The 20,436-nt window shown below is 62.0% G+C and overlaps 1 protein-coding gene across 4 annotated transcripts; it reads right to left on the bottom strand.

The window, feature by feature from the left end:
- Window positions 1-64: 64 nt before the first annotated feature.
- Window positions 65-17,879, bottom strand: SREBF1 (sterol regulatory element binding transcription factor 1). Of its 4 annotated transcripts, XM_065909866.1 has the most exons (20): window positions 17,741-17,879; window positions 16,033-16,791; window positions 7,502-7,933; window positions 6,955-7,142; window positions 6,733-6,870; window positions 6,413-6,631; window positions 5,680-5,794; window positions 5,286-5,506; window positions 4,858-5,059; window positions 4,567-4,745; window positions 4,062-4,323; window positions 3,819-3,985; window positions 3,513-3,681; window positions 2,927-3,035; window positions 2,553-2,662; window positions 2,313-2,445; window positions 1,998-2,163; window positions 1,353-1,553; window positions 1,144-1,252; window positions 65-821 (listed from the first exon to the last, which is right to left on the bottom strand). In XM_065909866.1, the coding sequence occupies exons 2-20, from the start codon at window positions 16,121-16,123 to the stop codon at window positions 592-594; spliced, it is 3,441 nt and encodes a 1,146-aa protein (XP_065765938.1). In that variant the 5' UTR covers window positions 16,124-16,791; window positions 17,741-17,879; the 3' UTR covers window positions 65-591. The 4 variants fall into 4 exon arrangements, with proteins under 4 accessions (XP_065765938.1, XP_065765939.1, XP_065765937.1 ...); XM_065909867.1 differs by lacking the exon at window positions 17,741-17,879 and having other exon boundaries at window positions 16,033-16,929; XM_065909865.1 differs by lacking the exon at window positions 17,741-17,879 and having other exon boundaries at window positions 6,431-6,631; window positions 16,033-16,278.
- Between the last annotated feature and the right edge of the window lie 2,557 nt (window positions 17,880-20,436).

A 20,436-nucleotide genomic window follows, 5' to 3' on the forward strand; every position in this document is an offset into this window, starting at 1 on the left:
AGGGGGATGGAAGGCCCAAAGAATCCACTCTGGTTAGCCTCACCCGAAAGGAGCAAAAGCCAGATTATAAATAATTTCATTTTTTATTCTCTGTACAAAACTTCTCAACCTATGAAAATAAAGTCTGCAAAAGGCAAAGTAACGCTGAGCCTTGGAGGCCAGGAGGCTGGTGCACTCCCATCTACACTATGCACAGGTCTCCCCAGATGGGAGGGAAACACCGGGGATAGGGTCCCTCGGCTCGGTGAAATGCACCCCTCTCTTCTCTCTGGAGGGAGGGGGAAAGCTGCGGACTGGGGTCCCTTGACACCCAAGAGGGGATGTCACTGGGAGCACGTGACATCCGGCGGCGGTGGCAGGCCCCAGCAATCCCCCAACCGGCCACAAGGGGCCAGCACTATCCTGGCCACCGCACGCCGAGTGTGGGAGCGGACTGGGGAGGCCTGCAGGTCAAGAGCAGACGTCTCCGAGGGTCTCCAGCCCCCCAGGGGCCATGCAGTCCGTGGACTGGGCGTGAGCCCCGGATCTCTGGCGCTGCCCTCGGCCGCTGAGACGGAGACCCGGCTCTGGGGCAGGCCCGCCGGCAGAAGTCTAGCTGGAGGTCACAGTGGTCCCGCCGCCCAGGCGCATGAGCATCTGCTGACAGTCATGCAGCAGCCGGCGGTCACCGAGCTTCTCGAGCGTGCGCGCCGCCTCGGCCAGCATGCCCACGCGCTGCCCTGGCGCCGACAGAAAGCCGGGAGGCAGGTAGCAGGAGGCCAGCAGCAAAACCTCGGCCTGCTCCCGCCTCGTGGGCCGCGACTCCAGCTCCGCCGCCGCGCCTGCGCACGCGCACGGAAGCACGTCAGGGGCGGGGCCGCGCCGGGGGTGGGGCTCGGACCCTGGCCCCGCCCCTGCCGCCCGGTCCTGCGTGCGCCCCCATGCCTTTGGTCTTGGGCTGCCATGCAGCGGGTCCCTTCCGCGCCTTCCCCTGGAGCACATAGAGTGAGTGCTCCACAAAGGACAGTCGTCCCCCGAGTCTCAGGTTAGGGCTCCCGTCGGGGGCCACCTTGAAGTCCCGAGGCTCCTGTGTGTCTTACGGTCTCCCTCTGCAGCCTTCACCTGGCCTGCGACCCTTCCCACCTGGGCCAGCCGGCTTCTCACCTCCTTTGCAGGGGCCGACCCTCCTCCTCAGGCTGCGATCCAGAAGCTGGTGTGTCCGTGCCGGGCTGGCCCCTGCCATCAGTCGGGCAGTGGCTTCATGTAGGAACACCTGGGCAGGACGGGCCAGGAGAGGTTCAGATCAGGCCCCCACTCCCTTCAGACACCTCATGTCTGTCCCCACTGCAAGTCAGGGCCCCATGGGCACTCACCCTCCGCATGGCAGGCCGGACATTCTGTGCCAGACGCCTCAGGCCACTCAGGTCCCTCTGGAAACCACGAAGCTCAAGGGCAGAGGCCTGGGCCCCGCCTCCAGGGCCCTGAGAGGCCTGGGTGGGTGCCGGCAGCTTCTGCCGCTGCCAGAGGCTGGTGCGTGCCACAAGGAGCAGGTCACACAGGAGCAGCTGCATGGCCTAGGAGTGGTGGGTAGGGCAGGGCAGAGGTCAGGGCCTCTGGCTGTGGGAGAGAAGGCTGGGGGCCCACGGTGCCAGGGGCCGGCTCCGGGCTGCACTGCCGAGGCACTGCACCTGCCTCACACATGCAATGCAACAGCAATGCACCGCGGGGCCGCCCGCTCTCCAGGCCCCCATGCCCCCACCGGCCTGTGCGGCAGCCTCCAAGGAGGGCCCTGCCACATGTTCACCCCACCCTCCTCCTGGGGGGGACGACACTGAGACCAGAGGGAGCAGCCACTCTCCCCTGGACCCAAGCCTTAGCCAGAAGGCAAGGCCGGCTGCGTCCCCTGTCCTGTGCTGTTGGGCTGACCCTGCAGTCTTCCGCAGCCCAAGGGGGACCATCCAGGGAGTGGAAAGGCCAAGGCCCCTGAGACGGGCCAGGCCCCCGGCCCCAGCCCTTACCTTGTCAATGGAGCTGTCAGCTGGTGTGGTGGCCAGGCTGTCCTGCAGGTACCCACTGGCCTTCTCACACATTGCCAGGCTGGCTGGGCCAGACTCAGCCTTCCCGCGGCCTAGGATGGCCCGGGCAGCCTTGAAGGAGTGCAGAGCTGCCCTGGGCAGGGGTTTCCTGTTGGGGCCAAGGCAGAGGTGTCATGGCCAGACCTCCCTCTGCCCTGGTTCTGGCTTCATGGGAAGGGCATGGCGGGACCCCAAGGACACAGAACAAAGCTGGGGGCAGGGTTGGGGGTGGGGCACGAGCATGCAGCCTGTGCTCACTCGGACTCCTGCAGGGCACGGGGCAGGTGCTCCACCAGTGGGTACAGCCTTTCGGCTGCCTCCTCATCCCGCCGAAGCCAGTGGGTCACCACAGCTGTCAGAGAGGCCCACCACTTGGCCACCGGGTCTGTGCCTGCAGAGAGGGCACAGGGGGCAGAAACTCAGTCACATTGTACCCGAGGCGGAGCTGCTTGGCGCTGGGGCTGAGGGCGTCACAGGTGGGAATGCCGGGGGGCTCACCGGGGGTGGCGGCCATGCTAGAGCTGATGGAGAAGCTGCAGGCAGGAGCCCCGGCCACATCGGAACAGCTGTTCAGCAGCTGCAGGTACCCCAGGGCATCTGAGAACTCCCTGTGGCAGGAGAGGACAGGCAGTCAGGATGGCTGGCAGGGGTCCTCACCTCTGCACACAGTACAGCCTGGCATCCTGGCTCCTCCAAGAGCCTCCATCCCCTCCTGCTGAGCAGGTGGGAAACTGAGGCCCAGAGAAGAACCGAAATGCACCTAAAGCCACAGTGGCCCGGCTCTGGCCACCCACAGGGTCCCTGGACACAGCCTCTCCCAGGCTCCACCGGGCAGGGTGCTCTGGCCTGTTGAGGCGCACAGAGACACTCACTTGTCCCCCTCAGCTGATCCAGGGCTGGGGCTGGGCTGGGCCACGCAATTCAGTGCTCGCTCCAAGAGATGTTCACGGAACAGTTGAGTCACCTGGGCCAGGGGATCCACTGTGGAGAAGAGTGGGCGAGTGGAAGGGTGAGAATGGCCCCACCCCTCCTGTGCACACGCACCTCCCTGCACTAGGGATCTTTTTTGAGCATGGGTGGGCCTGGCTCTGAGACAAGTGAAAGCTGGTGGATAAACACTCCGCCCACCCGTGGACAGGATAACCCACCTGGGATGCACTCCCTTTCCCGACCTCCTCACTGCATAGTGATGTTGTCTGCAGCACCTCCCGATGATGCCCACCCCCTGGCCCCCCGCCCCGTCTTCCTGTTTGCCTCTGAAGAGCCCCAGCTGAGACAGTCAGGCTGGCCTCCGCGTCTGCACATCCCCATAGCCACACCAGATGGCAGGGCAGCAGGCCAGGGTGGGCAAGGACAGCAGAGAGGTAGGGGACAAGAGAATGGGAACGGGGGACAGAGGCGGCGGCCAGCGGTGGGGAAAGGGGTGGGCCCAGGGACGGGCCCAGGGTGAGAAGGCACCTGGGTTCCCAGCCACACTGTACAAGCTGTCCCTCGGGGCGCTGCACAGGGCCCAGCTGCCGTCCACGAAGAAACGGTGGCCCACAGGGTGGCAGAGCCACTGCATGGCAAGGGGCACTGAGCCACTCTGTGCCAGGCAGGCCTGGCGGGCACTGCTCAGGAAGAAGCGCTGTTGAGGAGGGAACGGGCCGTCACACTGAACCCTGGCTGAGACCCCAGTGGGCCCGCAGCCGCCCCCATAACCACGTGCCTTTCTGTGCAGCCCTCACCCACCCACAGAGCCCCCACTGGTCACCACCTACTCACCGTCAGAAAATGCAAGACCCGGGGCAGACTGGCCTTGACCCTGAGTGCAGCGGCCACATAGATCTCAGCCAGCGTGGCCACGGACACGGCGTCTCCTGCACACTCGGCCAGGTTCAGGGCACTCAGCGCCAGGTTGGCAGCAGCGAGGTGCCCACCTGAGTACTTCCCTGGAAGATAAGGGCGTGAGGCCAAGGGTGGTGCGGAGGCATCAGGACCCCGGGGGCCCAGCCCTCGCCCGCATACCCATGGTGTGCAGCTGGTGCAGCTTGTGGTAGACGAGGGCCGCATCGCGGGCGCTGGTGCGAGCGTCTGCCTGTAGGGCCCTGTCCCTCCGTAGGCCCCCTGCCCAGCCGGCCAACCAGCGGCCCACCCAGAGACGCTGCAGCAGGTGGCGGATGAGGCTCCAGAGCAGGCTGCAGGCCAGGTCCAGGTGGGAGGTGGGCAGAGGCCGGCCCAAGGCCCGCAGGGCCAGCCACAGCTGCTGGGCAGCCTGGGCAAAGTCCCCCTGGGGGTGAGGGGTTTTCAGGTAAGAAACATGGGGCTGTGCTATTCCCCCACCTTGGGTCCCCCGCAAGGACCACACCATCCCCAGCAGCACAGGCTGGGCCCCCAGGGGTCCACAGGAGTCGGAGGGGTAGACAGGAGTGGGGAAAACAGGGGAGGTCCATGGTATGCCCAGCACCTTCCCAGGCAGTGCTCAGGGTCCCGGCCCTGCCTGCTCCCATCCCCCGGGGGTCCGGCCGCTTACACGGGCTAGGTCCAGGTCGGCCTGCTTGCGATGCCTCCAGAAGTGCACGGCGGGGCGTGAGTGGGGCCGAGTGACTGGTTCTCCGTAGACAAAGAGAAGTGCCAAGGAGAAAAGCACCAGCAGCCCATTCATCAGCCAGACCAGTGGGGGCAGCAGCCATGGGGCCCAGCCAGGGCCATCTGGGGACAGACAGAGGCTGGGGACACAGAGGCTGAGCACCCAGGAAACCCAGAGCCCCAAGCCCACAGGACAAGATCCACATCTGCGAGAGCCCCCCTCCTACCACCCTACCTCTGCCCTCAGCACCCAGCATGCTGCGCCCAGGATGGTGATTGATGCTGGTGGTGTCGGAGGGGCCAGCAGGACCCCGGCTGCCCAGCAGGGAGGCCAAGGGGTTGCAGGAGAGACAGAGGAAGACGAGCGCACACAGGGCCAGGCGAGAGCGGTCCAGCATGCCCTGGCTGTGGGGGGCAGGCAGCAGCTCTGGCTTCACCTGGGGGGGGCGGGCAGAGTGGTGAGAACAGGACGGCGTGACCCACAGAGCATGGCTCCGGGAAGGAGGGGTCAACTCTGCCCCCTGCCTTACTGTGGGAACCTCTCAGCCCCATCTTTCGTCTGTCTATAAAAGGGGAGGTGGGATGTATGAGGGGCCTGACCCAATCCTGGGGCTCAGAGGAAGTTGCTAGATGACAAGAAGGGAACAACACTGCAGGCCCCACCTGGCCGTCCTCAAAGACCGGACTGTCAGGCTCCGAGTCACTGCCACTTCCACCACTGCCACTGCCCCTGCTGCCAAGGGACAAGGGGCTACTCTGGGAAGGCGAGCCGGCGTCTGAGGGGGGCGGGCTCAGGGTGTCCACCACCTCTGGTTTCATGCCCTCCATGGGCACATCTGTGCTACCTCCACTGCTGCAGGCAGACACCAGGTCCTTCAGTGATTCTGTGGGCCAGAGAGGAGCAGGATGGAGTGACAGCTCCACACCCCACCTCACCCCAAATCAGAGCTCAGGACCTGGGAGAGTTGCAGGCCAGGGAGGGCCAAAGAGAGGTTGAAGGGCCCTTGCAGGGCAAGAACTTCAAGAGAGGCCAGGTGTGGAGGGGGCCAGAACTCACTGCTTTTGTGGACAGCAGTGCGCAGACTCAGGTTCTCCTGCTTGAGCTTCTGGTTGCTGTGCTGAAGGAAGCGGATATAGTCGATGGCCTTGCGCAAGACGGCAGATTTATTCAGCTGCAGGGGTGGGGTGGGAGGGAGATGGCACAAGTAGTCAGGCCAGAGAGCTGGGCACTGAAGCGAGGAAGCAGGGCTGCTTTGCAACACAACTGCCTCAGGAGATTTGCATCTGCTATTCCTACTCCCTGGAACATTCTTCCCCTAGAACTTGCCGCCCAGGTAAGTAACATACAGACAACAGCACCTGGCTGACTGCTGTCAACATCATTACACCTTTATGCCTCACCCTCTCACCTCCTCCAGGTCTCTGTTCACACATCGCCTCATCTTTGTGAGGCCTTCCCTGACCACCCAATTCAGGTTTGCAACTTCCCCCCATCCCTCTTCTCTCCAGCACAGCACTTATGCCACCTGGCGCACCCCAACCCAGATCTGTTGGCACCCCCGCACCCTGCTAGAACATCAGTTCTTCAACATCAGGATCTGTCTGTCCTCTGCTGAATCCCCAGCACCTGGAAGAGCCTGTGCTACCTGGGGCTTCCCTGAAGCTCAGCTGAACAGAGCCGCCAGGCCCGAGGAGGCTGGGGCCCCAGGACTGTCTGCCGAGTCCCATCCTCCTCTTCCTCCCAGGTGCCTCCTTCCCCAGAGTCACACTGTTAGGGCCTCAGCCCACACCTTGGCCTCAGTGCCCACCACCAGATCCTTGAGCTCAACAATCTTGTCATTGATGGAAGAGCGGTAGCGTTTCTCGATGGCATTGTGGGCTGTACGCTTCTCGCCACGGCTTTGTGCCGAGCCTGGAGCCTTGCCACCAGCAAGTCGGTTGATGGGCAGCTTGTCAGTGTCCACCACCAGCGGCACCGTGGCCAGGATGGCTCCACCACTCACCAGGGTCTGCAGGGCCAGGCACAGTTAGCAGGTGGACATGCACGTGAGCAAACCCCGCCCCCCCCACCCCGTCCAAGCCACCTCCCCACCCTACCTGAGCCCCCTACCTGCAAGGGTGCTGCCTGCACAGCAGTGCCAGGGCCCAGGGAGCGGATGCCCGCTGCTTTCAAGGGGGCTCCCACGTCTGTTTTCACGGTCGTCAGGAGCAACGAGTCTGCCTTGATGAAGTGGGGCTGCAGCAGGACCTACGGACAGGAGGGGCCTCAGCCATGGGCTATGGGTCTAGGCCCCGGGCCGCCACCTCCCTGATGCCAGCCAGACCGCCTCACCGGGACCTGCTGTATCTGGGAGGTCACAGCTGTTGCTCCAGGGGCCACTGTGGGGGTGGCTGTGGCTGTCAACAGCTGCTGGGGGGCCGCGCTCTGAACCTGGCTGTGCAAGGAGACGGGCGGGACCCCTGGCAGGGAAGTCAGTGGCAGGCCAGGCAGTGATTGCGAGCTGCTCCCCGGAGGGGTCCCTGCAGAGATGAAGGCTGGGGCTGAGGACACGGGCTGTCGCAACCCACTTCCAAACTGTCTCCCAGATCCTCATCACCATGTGACCTGGGATGAGTCACTACCCCTGTGGCCACGGTTCCTATCTGGATGGCTCTGCCCAGGGCTCTGATGCAAGTATGCCAGCCTCCCAGCCAAGAACCACTCTGCGGAAGGGTAGCTGGTGTGGACCCTGGGCAGTGCAGGCAGTGCTTCATCCACAGGAGCCCGAGAACTGCTGGTGAGCAAGCACCTCCAGCCACAGAGGAGGGGCCCGACTGCTAAAGCCTGCAAACTCCTCTACCAAGAGCACCAGACCCCCACCTCCACACGCCCTCCTTACCTGTGGAGAAGCCTCCCGGAGGGCTGGGGTAACCCACAATCGGGGCAGAGCTGAACTGCGGTGGGGTGGTGGCCGCAACACTCTGTGGCAGGAGAGCCCCAGCCAGGGGCTGGGGGGTGGTGGGCTGGAGGATAGTCAGGGGCACTGGCTCCTCCTTGATCCCAGGCCCCGGGGAGAAGGCAGGCACAGATGGGTACATCTTCAGGGGAGTGGGTGCAGGCTGGGGAGGGGACAAGGGTGGAGGTGTCGCCTTGGTTGCCTCCAGGAAGCCTTCAAGTGAGGAGCTTATCGTGGAAGGAGGTGGGGACAGGCTGCCCGGAGAGCTGGCATCAGGACTGGCGGGGTCTGTGGTCCCTGCTCCACCCCCAGCGTAGGGTGAGTCAAACAGGCCCGGGAAGTCACTGTCTTGGTTGTTGATGAGCTGAAGCATGTCTGCAGGGAGGAGGAAAAGCTGTGAGCAGCAGTGGAGCAGGTGTCGTGTGTCTTCACGCCCCCAATATACACACAGTGTACACGTGGGAGCAACGCCACAGAAACAAAAAGCCACCCCCAGGAGCCCACACTCACCTGGGACATCTGGAGCTTTGCCCAGTGCATCAACAGCGACACTGGACAATGCCAGAGGCCCCTGAAGCAAAGGTCCACGACTGCTCAATTCAGAACTGCCTTCACCAACCCATTTCTCTGTTCAATAGACTGAGACTTGGGGCAGAGTCAACTGCCGGCCATATGTGTGCCAACCAGTGTGTCCCTGAATGTTCTGGGCACAAGCCCAGGCCCTGTTTGCAGCCAAACAGCCTCGGGACCGGCCATTCAGGCTTCAGCCTACCCTCAATGAAAGCCAACACCGTCTGTCCTGACTCTCCTCCTCATACAGACTGGACACATGGCCCACGGCAGCCCAAACTGGCCGCAAGCCCTCTCCCCCAGCTGGCAACCAGCAGTCTGGCTGGGTCAGTCCAGGGCCCTCTAACCCACTGAGGGAGTCATCCACTGGGTCAAAGAGCTCTGCAGGACCCATGAGCAAACCCTGGGAGCCCCAGGTGTCCCCTAGACTCCCAGCCTGAGCTTCTGGTGAAAGTGTCCTCTCACTGGGCCTTAGTCTCCCCATCTGTACAGGACAGACAAAACACTTTGTGACAGACAGCTGCACAGAGGGGGGCCTCAAGGTCACCTGAGTCCCTCCTACTGACAGGTGCCAGGCAGGAAAGTGACTGCAGGGGACGACCCAGGCTGCCAGAAGAGCACAACGGAGGATGGGGTTGGGGGGTGGGGGTGCCAGGCTCAGCCCTCCTGTCCTCAAGCACAAACACTTGGTTGAGCCTCCAGGTCTGCACAGGTCATAGTGCACAGAGTGCTTCCTCCCGCAGGTCCCCCTACCCCAGGCTTCACAAGCCCCTTTGATAGTTGGGGAAACTGAGGCCGAGAGAGGAAACTGGCTGAACCCGGGGCTCCCACTGTCTGTCAAGCCCAAGGTGCCCGCCAAAATGGAGCCCCAGGAGACAGAAGAAAAAGCGGTCCCCCTCCCTGCGGAGCAGATGTGGGAAAGCCACCCCCTTACTCGGGACGTGGGGGTGGGGTGCCTACTCCTCTTAGAGCAGGGAGCGTGTACACCTCTCCTCAGGGCACCGAGGATGGAACCCCACTGAGGAGATGAAAGCTCTATAATAAAAGGGTGGAGACCTCCAAAAAATACCTTCGAACGTGCAGTCCATGATTCCGCGGCCCGGGCCCGTCGCCCCTCGGGGCGTCCAGGCGGCTGGCCTGCCTGTCTCCGAGCACAGACTTCACCAGCGGTGCCGGCGCACGTTAAAGCCGCCGAGCGACAGAGCTACCCACCGGCCCCGCCCCCGCCACGCCCCCTCCCCTCCCCGCCCCGCCGGCCAGCCCCGCCCTGCGTAGCCGCGGGCCGGGCATGGGGTGAGCGCGCGCGGCCAATCAGCGGCCGCGCCACCGCCTCCTGGGGCCCCGCCCCGGCCCCGCCCCACCCCCACGGCGCGAGGCTCGGGTTGCGCCCCGAGGCGCCGCATGGGGGCCGGGGTTACTGGCGGACGCCGGCCCTTAACCCACTAGGCGCCGACGTCTGCAGGGGTTACTGGCGGTCAAGTCAAAGAAGAGCGGCGGAACGAGGGGCTGGCCAGGGGTGCCCCAACTCCGCAGCTAAGTCTCTGGCTCTCTGACACCCTGAGCCGGTCTCCACCTCGCTCAGCCTCAGTTCGCTCTTGGAAAATGGGACGAGCACGATTCCGGCTCAGACATGGACAAGTAAAGGTGTTACTGGGTGCAGTGCTTAAGTGAGGCCAAGGGCCGCCTGGCAGTGGGTGTGGGGAACTCCCCTTCCTGGGCCGCCCCAGCATGGGCCACACCCCACCGCAGGGACCCCTGGCAACAGTCACTTCCCAGGGAAACTGAGAAAGGGAACCCATACCCCGAAGTGATGGCCAGTAACAGCTGAGCCGGAGCTGAAGCCCCACACAGACATCCCTTTGCAGAGGGGCCTGGATCTGGGACGGGGTCAGTGACCCCCACCCCCAGCAGCCTCGGGGTGAACCTGACTCACTCACTGCAGGGTCCGGGGAGGCCAACAGGCAGCCCAGTCCCTGGGACAGAAGGTGAGGAAGTCCTGGGGTAACAGGCTCTGGGGGTCTCTAGAGGGGAGCCCAGGCCCTCTCCCCTTCTGCGTAAGGTTCGAGTTCTACACAAATGAACAGAGCCTGCCTGGCCAGCAGCCCAGGTTGCCAGCTCCAGCTTTTGTGGCCAAGTGGACCCCAGGCTTAGGCCAGCCTCCAACTGCAGCCAAGCCCACCCGCAACCCTTTGTTGGTGTCCTGCAGCCTCAGAGGGTGTTGGGGGCACAGACCCCCTGGCCCCGATGGCTCTCACTCTCCAGGAGGCTCCTCTCCCTCACATATCCACCCTTCTTTGTCTGGGTCCTTCCATGGACTTGCAGCGGGTGCCAAGGGCAACTGAATTCTCCACCTCCTTCCCTCCTCAGCTGGTGGGTGCTCACACCCTCCCTCAGCCCCCCAAATCAAGACATTGGTGTTGGCAAGGTTCCTACCTCACCTGAGTACCTTGAGAATGGGAGACACTGAGGCCTGAATTCCAGGGCTGACCCACACCTGAGCCCCTGCAGGGCCAGGGCCAGCTAGCATCAAGCCTACCTGCTCCTGACCGTCCCTCTCCCTGTCTCATGCTCTCTTCCCCCTTTGTTTCCCATTTCACATGTCTTGGCTTTGTCCCATCCAAACCAAGGACCAAGAAGGGGGAGGCCCACGGCTGATAGGGTCAGGAACAGCTGCCAAGAGGAAGGCTGGTCTCAGGGACACGATCTAACAAAGATGCAGTGAGAAGCAAGCATCTGGTGGCGTCTTGAGGGGCCACCACCCCTTGAACTCATGGTCTGACGGGCTCCCTCTCACTCTCTCCTAAAGCCAGACCTGGGTCCCAGAACTTCCCTCCACCCTTCACTTGCTGTGCAGTCCCAGGCAAGTCACTCTCCTTCTCTGAGCCTTCACCTCTGGCCTTGGAGCAGGGGATTCTAGGAGGCAAGAGAGGCGCCCCCCCCCCCCCCCCCAGGGTACACAGTTTAAGGAAGCTCCTTCCAGTCCAGTGGGTCTGAAAGGCTGGCCAGGGCTCCCACAGTGGGGCCCCTCCGCTGGTGAAGTAAACACTCGCGTGACCTAAGACTCAAAGCCCGCGTGGCTCCTGCACTCACTCTATGGGGAGAGGGGAGGTGTGGGCTCAGCTTCAGGGGGCCGACCTGCCCCTCCCCTAGCCTACCTTCATCTTTTCCCCTCCTGCCCTCATTCTATCAGGGCCTAACAGGAAACCTGAAACCCTCCCCCCGTCCCTGGCTCTACCTTCAAACCTCCCTCTGAAGGCAGATGTGGGCCTTTTATTCTCGGACCTATTTATCCTGTGAGGCCATGACAGAAATCCTCGGGGGACCCCCACAGTGCCCACCCACAGGAGCCCAGCTCTAACTATCACAGGAGCCTATGAACCATCCAGCTGACACAAGGCCTTGCACCCCAAACTCTTCTTACATGCCTCCTGGGAGAGGGAGCTCACCACCTCCCCCATATGGCCTGGCCCATGAAGCTCAGATCTGTTTCTCTGACAATATCTCCTGCCCTCTCCTAAATGTTAGGCCAGTTCCAGGTGCTGGGGGTGCAGGAACAGAGGGGCCCGACCTCCTAGTGGAGCTTCTGTTCCAGTGAGGGAGGCCAACCATCTACTAATCCGTGGAGGAAGGGGGTGGCAGGTGATGAGCATCATGAAGAAACAGAGGGAATCAGGGCAGGCCTCTCTGTGGAGGGGACATCTGAGTAGAGGCCTGAATGAAAGGAGGGAGTGGGCCAGGAGGAAGGAAGGATGTCACGGGCAGTAGAACAGCAAGTGCAAAGGCCCTGAGGTGGGAGCAAGCTTGGTGCACTGTCAAGACAAAGAAGAGGCTGGTGTGACTGCAGAAGAGGGGGTCAAGAGCAAAGGGGGTCAAGGAGACAGCCCAAAGCTGGAATTCCAATCCACGTTTATCTGTCACCTGAGTTAAGAACACCAATTCTCAGGGAATGGGCAGAAAAGAGATTTGTGAGCAGGTCACAAAGTCTGCAGCAGCAGCACAAAGCAACAGCACCGCTCCACCTCTAGCTGCGCAAGGGAGGGCACAGGGCAGCGGTGGGGAGTGGGCTTGCACCCTGCCAGCCAGCCCCGCTGCTCCCACCAGCATCTCCTGGAACCTCCCAAGAAGCACAGTTGGCAGGTTCGCATGTCCTCAGCCGATCATGTGTGCAGCGGGGGCAGAGTCTGCCTTTGTGTACGTGGGGCTGCCCAGGGACGTGGCGGGTGCCTGCTCTTCCTGGAATGGGATGGCCCCAGGGCCAGAGCCCCAGGGAAACCTGAATGAGCCCTCTAACCAGATGAGGCCACTAAGGCTCAGAGGGAGGCCATGTGCCCCAGGTCCTCCAACTGCCAAGTGAAGAACCTCAGACCTACACCCAGGCCTGCCAACCCCCCAAGCCCACAGCCCCCAGCCCCACCTTCCAGGGGCAGGAGTGAGCCCTGAGGCCAGCCTGGCTCTGTCCCAACTTGTTGCCACCACACATCCCAGGTCAGGATGTGAGTGCAGAATGCTATGCGGAGAGGAGGCAGCATGAAGCTCCAAGGCACTGCCCCCTCTGAAGTGTGTGTTTTGGTTCAAAGGCAGCACACTGCTTCCGAGCTGCCAGGCTGCTCTCTGGAACAATAAACCTCCTTACACTCTCCCTTGCAATATGTCACATTTAATCAGAGCATCACCAGCACTGGGTTTTATCGTTTTCACCTACTTTGGGGTGCTTTCCTTAGTCCTCACAACTGTGTGACTGGAACCTCGAAGGTGCTTTTATTTGCATCTCTGAGGCTGCCCCGAAGTGGTTGTGCAGCAAACCATCAACTATGGCCAGAGACCCAGAAACAACTGCTGGGCTTGGGCCCTCCTCTGCCAGCTAGAGACAGATTTCCTGCAACATGTTCTTGGCCTGGGAGGCAATCCCCACTGGGCCTGGCCTTCCTGCTGCTCCCCACACCTCAGCTAGGCAGCTGGGGGCAGTAGACATGTCCGCCCCCAGTCTGTATACCAATGAGGAGATGACCGTAGCATTTCTGAGGCTCCCCCCTCCCCTATCACAGGTTCAGGTGTGCACGCCCAGTAGGTCCCAGGGTCAAAAGGCACATCCACGGGGCCTGTGGCTGGCAAGAAGGGCAGAGGCACTTGCTCTGGCCAGGAGTCACTGTCACCTGGCCTGCCCCTATCAGCTGGGCGAAGTCCAGACCCCAGCCTCTGCCCGGTGGTGACCCCGCCTGGGGCTGGGCAGGTCACCTAGGATGTTTGCATCCAGTGAGGTGACCACCGGGCAGAAGGTAGCTCCCAACTGCCGGCCCACCCGCCTCCCTGGACTGCCCCCAGCACTTTTATCCCCATCCCCCTCACAGGTGCAAGGGCTGGAACTCACAGGGGCTCACGGGCAGCCCACCTGTGGCCTCACCCCAGCTTTCCAGGGCAGCCACTGCTGCCTGGAGAGAGCACACGGCCACACCGGGAGGGCCTCTGCTTCCTGCCACCCGGGGCAGACGGGTCAGGCACCCAAGGCAGGACAGGGATGAAGAGGGGCCGTGTTCAGGGGGAGAGGCCTCTTCCAGGCTCTGCCCTCAGGACCTCTGGACGTGAGGACAAGGCAGGGGCGCCCTGTGGGGGCAGAGTGTGTCCAGGGCATGGGGAGGGCCTGGAGGGAGGGAGAGGACTCATCACGGGAGGGCCGGCCCGGCCCACCTGACATGTCTCAAACACCACGCTGAGACAAGGGACTGTATCTTGGGGCTCTGGGGAGCCATGGTGGTTAGGGAGCTGAGCAGGTATGTGCTGTGGCCAGAGCAGGGCTGTAAGCCATCTTGAGCTTGTTTTCTAAGGAGGGCCCATGCATGGCAGCACCAGGGAGAGAACTGGCATGACAGACTGTGGGGAGAGGCCTGGGGCAGGTGGGGCAGGTTGGCCCCCATGTACCTCTTTCAGCAGGCTGGCCTGGAGCCCAGGAAGCCAGGTCCCTGTGGTTGATTTAGGGACTGGGCCGAAGGCAGACACCTGGACTTTGAAGACAGAGTGAACTGGGGAGCCCAGGCAGAGGTGACTTCCAGCTATGCACCGGAGCCCCAGGCCACCCCTCGACCAGGCCCACCCAATCAGCAGCCTCCAATCGACTCTTCGTCACTGAGCAGCATAGTGCAGTGAATGAACCAGTGGGAGGCGAGGCCCTCCACGGCATCAACACAATCCCAGCACTCATGCAAGGCGGCTCCCACATACCCTCTCTCAAGGCCACAAGGGACCCCAAAACAAGAACAGGAAAAGGAGGCTGGGAGCAGGCAGATCCACCCGGAGTTGTGGTGCGCTGCAGCCAGGGCCTGGCCTGCAGCACAGGACCTGGGGCTCCTGGTGAGGGTGCTGGTCACATGACAGAATCTGGCCAAGGCACATGCCCAGGCTGGGTGGGGCTCAGAGCCATGGGCGGACTCCCTGATGCCAGTCCTCAGTCTCATGAGTCAAAGGCTCTGTGCTAGGATGAGGAGGTGGGCATGTGATATGACCCTGTTTCGACCTACTCCCGGGCCCCCAGCATACCTCCATATAGAGCAGCCTTCTGAGTCCCCTGCTCTATGGAGTCACACACACACACACACACACACACACACACACTCACGATAGGAGAAACACACACACACACACACACACACACACTCACAATAGGAGAATAGCATTTAAGAGTGTGGGCCCTGGAGCTCCCACCCTAGGTTTGAATTCTGGCTCTACCATGCTCTGCTGTGTGACCTGGGACAAGTCACTTGACATCTCACTGCCTCTGGGATCCAGTTCAGCTTTCACCCCCGAGTCAACGCTGCCTGGCCTTCCTCTCAACTCCCCTCCAGGGAACCTGGCAACTCTTGGGACCTACCAGCTGGGTTCTCAGCATCCATCAAAAGAGTGATTGGCTCAAATGTGTCAGTTTTGCTAACCCTAGGGTGGCCACAGGCTCCATGAATGAGTCCATCCAGGCTGTGGGAGGTTTGGGTCCTGTTCTCAGGGCCTGTTTTCCCCATCAACCAAGTGCAAGGTAGCCAACGTGGCTGAAACTGCATAGGAAACTCGGAGGCAACTTGTGGAGGCTGGAATGTGCTCTGTGCACCGTGGGCAACAGCCTCCTGACTGGCCCCGCTGCAGCTTCGCCCCCAACATCCTCTTTGTAGAACAACCAGAGCAGTGTTTCCAGGTGTGTAAGACAGCCCACGCTGCTGCTCCCGCCTTTCCCTGCCAAGTCCTCTTCCACCCACCTGCCCAGTCTCACCTTGTGCCCCTCCAACTCCTCGCCGTGCCCTCTGCGGGGAAGACATCCTTCTCAGGGCTGAGCTCAGGTCCCACCCCACCGCCCTACCCGAAGCAGTCTCCCTGCCCCAGCTCTCCCACAAAGTGTAAACATCTGTTTATGGGTTTCCTTAAGGTGGGTTTGTGCTTCCAAGAAAAGGGGGAGCCCAGGACCGGGCCTGGTATTCAGTAGACGCTCGATAAACGTGTGCCGAACCGATACCGGGAGCCAGTTAGGAGAACCGGGACCTGGTCTGTCAGGGTCGGCGAGACCGCGGCGCGCGTGCGCAGGAGCGCGGGCGCCGAGCTGAACTCTCGCGCCGGAGGGAACGACCGAGAGTAACCTCCCGCTGACGTCAAGGCCGGGGCGGGGCGGGGCCTCGGCGATGCCGGCTCCCTGGCTCTAGTCAACGCCGCCTCGCGACTGAGGACTCGCTGGCCGCGGGGTGCGGGTCGGGGCGCCCAGAAGCGCACGTGCTCAGCGCCGAGCCTCCTACAAGACCCGCGGGCACGGGCGGCTCCGCCGGGACATGACCGCGAGGCCCGCAGCGCTCGGCGCAGAGACCCGGGGCGCCCTGCCCAGAGGCGCGGGCCGCACCGCCGCCTGCGCGCGGAGCCCAGTGCCCCTGACGCACCTTCTATGTCGGTCAGCAGCGCCGCGTCCAGCTCGCACGGCTCGGCCAGCGCCAGCTCCAAGGCCGCTTCGCTGAAGGGTGGTTCGTCCATGGCGCAGTCGCCTCCTTCCGGAGGTCCGCCGGGCCTGCCGCAGCCGCTCCGCGCGTTCGCGTCCCGCCCCGAACTCGGCGGTGCCCGGCGCCCGCGAAAAGTTCCTCGGAAACTGGGTTCCCGGCGGCGGTTCTGCGGGGCAGGCGGGGCGGGGCGGAGCCTTGCAGGAGCCCCGCCCCCGGGTGGACGGTCCCGCCCAACCTGAGGAGAGTCAGGTGGCTCCGGTCTGGCCTGCGCACCCGGCCCCTGGCCGTTCCGTCCCCGCGCAGACTGCGTGGGGCTCAGGCAGGCCCCAGCTTCTCCCGCCCTGAGCAAGGGGGCTGAGTGGAAGCCCTGGGTTGGGTCCGTCCCAGATGTCTCTGTACTTGAGGCGGGAAGTTACCCGACAAACCTCATTCCGAGATTTGGGTCTTTAGAAGACAGACTAGTCCAAGACCTGCTGTGTGCCATCTGGCCAGTTACCTCACCACACTGTTCCTCAGTTTCTTCAGCTGTAATGGGGCTTGATGGTGTCTCCGAATAGGCTGACCGGGACGTTAGTGACGGTGGCCGGCTGGGTCTGTGAGATGAGCCTGCCCTTCCTTCTTTAGATCTTCTGAAGAGCCTGGAAAAGGCTAGTATTTCCCACTCTGACTTACTCTGTTTTCCTCTCAGATCCAGCTGTGGGACTGACAGAAGGGTTGGGGGTTAGTGGGCCCAGTCCGGCTGCTAAAGGTGGGCTGGCCTCTGCACCCAGAGTTCAGGAGCTCACCAGCACAAGCTCACACAGCCACCTGGAGCTGTACCAGGACTGGGCCCCATCCCCAGGGCAGCTGGGATGAGGTAGGGACTGTCTGTGCTTTGGGCCTGGGCCCCCTTGCCCTGGATCAGGACAGGCCTGGGCAGGTCAGACGAGACAGCTAGGCTAGGGAGAGGGCTGGACCAGGACCTTGGGTCCTGTGGATTGGGGGCAGAGCTAGGTGCCAAGGGAGGGGCCTTATGAGGTGGACTGAGATACTAACATGCAGGTGCTGGAAGTGTGGAAGCAGTGAGCAGAGACACCCTTGGTAGGGGGAAGCCAAGGAGCCTTATCAGAGGTCTGGACCCCCACTTCCACCCCCAACTCCTCAGTGAATTCAGCCATCCTGAGTACTGCTTTGCTCAGATTCCAAATATAGCCTGTCTGACCACACCCGCTGACGGAGTGACATTTGTGGCGCACTTTGGAAGGGGGGTGTTGCCCAGACCAAGAGAGGCCTTGGAGTCCCAAGTCCCTGGGGCTCAGCCTGGACACGCAGGGCTCTTTGTTCCCCTCCCGGAAGTGGCTGCGGTGGAAAATTACCCAGAACAGGGATGGCCAAGCCCCGGGGGACCTCTAAACCATATCTGTTTCCCAAGTGGTCCTGCTCAGGGAACCTTGGGGCCTGGCCCCCCAGATGAACTTCTGTGGGGGAACAGCCCCCTGCATCCTGATGCCCAGCCCCCCCCCCCCCAAGTAGGAGCCAAGCACCCAGAGGGCCTTGGGAATCTGGGGAGTTCCCTAAAATTTCCAACAGCCCTTCCCAGGGCGGGGAGGGAGTGCTGTGTGAAGCCTGAAGACCAGTTTCTTAGAGTCAGGAAACAGGTCTGGGTTTTCACCTGCTTGCTGTGTACTTGGAACATCTTACTTCACCTTTCTGGTGTCTGTAAAATGAGAACACTCCTTCCTGCAGAGTCTGTTGGAGTCAAGGTCAAGATAGACGTGCCTGCTTGTCTTGTAGGCGCCTATACCGCATATGTAAAGAGCAAGCTCAGTCAATACGCACGCATAATTGCAGCAGTTCAGAAGAAAGGGTGATGAAGCAGGGCCCATGGAGACCCGCAGTCAGCTGAAGTGAAGGCTGGCTGAAGCCCCCTGTAGGACCCAGTCGTGGGAGCAGGGAGGAATCTGCCACCAAAGAGATCACTGCTTCACCTGGGCAGCAGGGCAGGCGTCCAGGGGAGGGTGGAGAAAGCCAGCTGGGGCTGCGGCTCTTCGGTGAACATGGTCCTCTGAGCGCCCCTCCCCTGCCCCTCCCGGGGGCTCTGCTGCCGGCCGCACCGGCACCGGGCGCCGGAGCTGCGCGCGTCCGCGTTAACCCTTTTATTCCCGGAGGACGGCATCCCATTTCACAGGTGAGCAGAGCGAGGCGGCGGGGACGCGCGCCGGGAGCCGCGGGGGCGCCTGCTGGACGAGCCCCGCCCCGGCCCGAGGCGCAGCCAATGGGCGCGGGGCCCCGGGTGGGGTGACGCGGCGTCAACGCCCGGCTCCCAGCGGCTGTGTCACGTGCGCCGCCCGACCGACCCGGAGCCCCGCCCGCGCCGCCCCGCCCAGAGCCGGCATCCGGCCGGCCCACCTGAGAGGCAGGCCTCGTCTCTGCTCCTTGCTGCTGTGGGCGTCTGAGAGGCACAGGGGCATCGTCTGTGGGTTCAGAGCCGTTTGGGGCAGGTGTCCAGCGCAGGCAGGGCCGAGCCATGTCCCTGATGCCGGAACTCAGGGGCAGGTGGCGGGGCAAGCTTGGGAGCTGCCAGGGTTGCCTGCCCTGGGCATTGCCTCAGGCTACACAGACCCCTCCCCACTCCTGGAGCCCCCCTGCCCCTGGCCTGCCTGTTCGTGCTTCATTCTGCAGTAGCTGAGCTGGGACCTGCCCAGCTTGTGGCTGAGGCAGCAGAGAGCCTGCAGGGAGCACTGGGTTCCTCCCAGCTCCCCATCTGGTCATTGTGGAACCAGATGGCCATTGACATGGCTGGTTCTGGTCTTGGCTGACCGTGTGTTCTCATGCCAGTTTGACTTCTGCTGTATACTGGACAAGTCATTTGGAGCCCTCTCTGAGCCGCTCTGGGGGTACACCAGCCAGGGAAGAGCCTCAGGAACTCAGTGAGGGCTGGGGCTTACAGGAAGAGTGAGGCATCAACTGACACCACTTCCAACTACATGCGCGTTCTGATTCTGAGTTCATTGTCAAGTGTACATTTCACTGAAAGCTGCATTCCTGGCTTTTCTTGAAAAACGGGAGTTGAGCAACAGCAGGCTACAGCGGCCTGTGAGCTTCCCTGGTCCCCTCTGTCCCTGGAATCCACCCAGGCAGGGCCCTGGAGGCATTGGGTTAACTGGGTTTGACCTCATTTCTCACAGCACAGGACACCCTGCCTGCAGCTCTGGGCAGGGGTGGGAAGGGAATGGCCCATCCCATGGACGCCCTGGTGCTAAGGTCCTGGAGCCCCTGCACAGATCCTCTGAAGCCACCCAGCAACAGCTGGCAAGGGTTCCACTACAGCAAACGGCACTTCTGGGTGAGTCCTGCATGTTCAAGGCCTCCTGTCTGCCCATGCCCAGCTCCTCAGGGCCCCAGAGACCTTTTCCTTGGAAGAGAGGGGGGCTGAGGAAGGACTTCTCCTCAGATGTCTCAGTGGGGGACTAGTGGGCAGTGGGCCATGAGTCATGAGTGGACCCACAGGACTCCCCACACTGCCTCCTCTTCTGGCTGCTCCCCAAGACCTCCCCGCCCTGCAGGCCCTGGGAGAGGGCGCCAGGGCTTCCTGGCTGCAAAGTGTCCTGAATTCTGAGAACTGGACTGGAGCTGCCCCTCCCCTCCTGGCCAGTCTGGCACTCCACAGGCTCAGCATGGGATCCTGGCACATCCACGGTGATGTCTCAGGGTCACCCCACTTTGCCCCGCACTCAGGGACACAGGACAGTAATCTCAGATATGCAGATGACACCACCCTTATGGCAGAAAGTGAAGAAGAACTAAAGAGCCTCTTGATGAAAGTGAAAGAGGAGAGTGAAAAAGTTGGTTTAAAACTCAACATTCAGAAGACTAAGATCATCGCATCCGGTCCCATCACTTTATGGCAAATATATGGGGAAACTGTGGAAACAACAACAGACTTTATTTTGGGGGGCTCCAAAATCACTGCAGATGGTGACTGCAGCCATGAAATTAAAAGATGTTTGCTCCTTGGAAGAAAAGCTATGACCAACCTAGACAGCATATTAAAAAGCAGAGAAATGGAGAAGGAAATGGCAACCCACTCCCGTATTCTTGCCTGGAAAAGTCCATGGACAGAGGAGCCTGGCAGGCTGAAGTTCATGGGATTACATGACTGAGCATGTGTGCACGAGGGAGATGGGTTGGTAGCAATAAAGTGGTAGAACTAAAAAAAAAAAGCAGACACATTATTTTGCCGACGGAGGTCTGCCTAGTTAAAGCTATGGTTTTTCCAGTAATCATGTATGGATGTGAGAGTTGGACAATAAAGCTAGCTGAGTGCTGAAGAATTAATGCTTTTGAACTGTGGTGTTGAAGACTCTT

Source organism: Muntiacus reevesi, chromosome 18, assembly GCF_963930625.1.
Source record: "Muntiacus reevesi chromosome 18, mMunRee1.1, whole genome shotgun sequence".
NCBI classification, from domain to species: domain Eukaryota; kingdom Metazoa; phylum Chordata; class Mammalia; order Artiodactyla; family Cervidae; genus Muntiacus; species Muntiacus reevesi.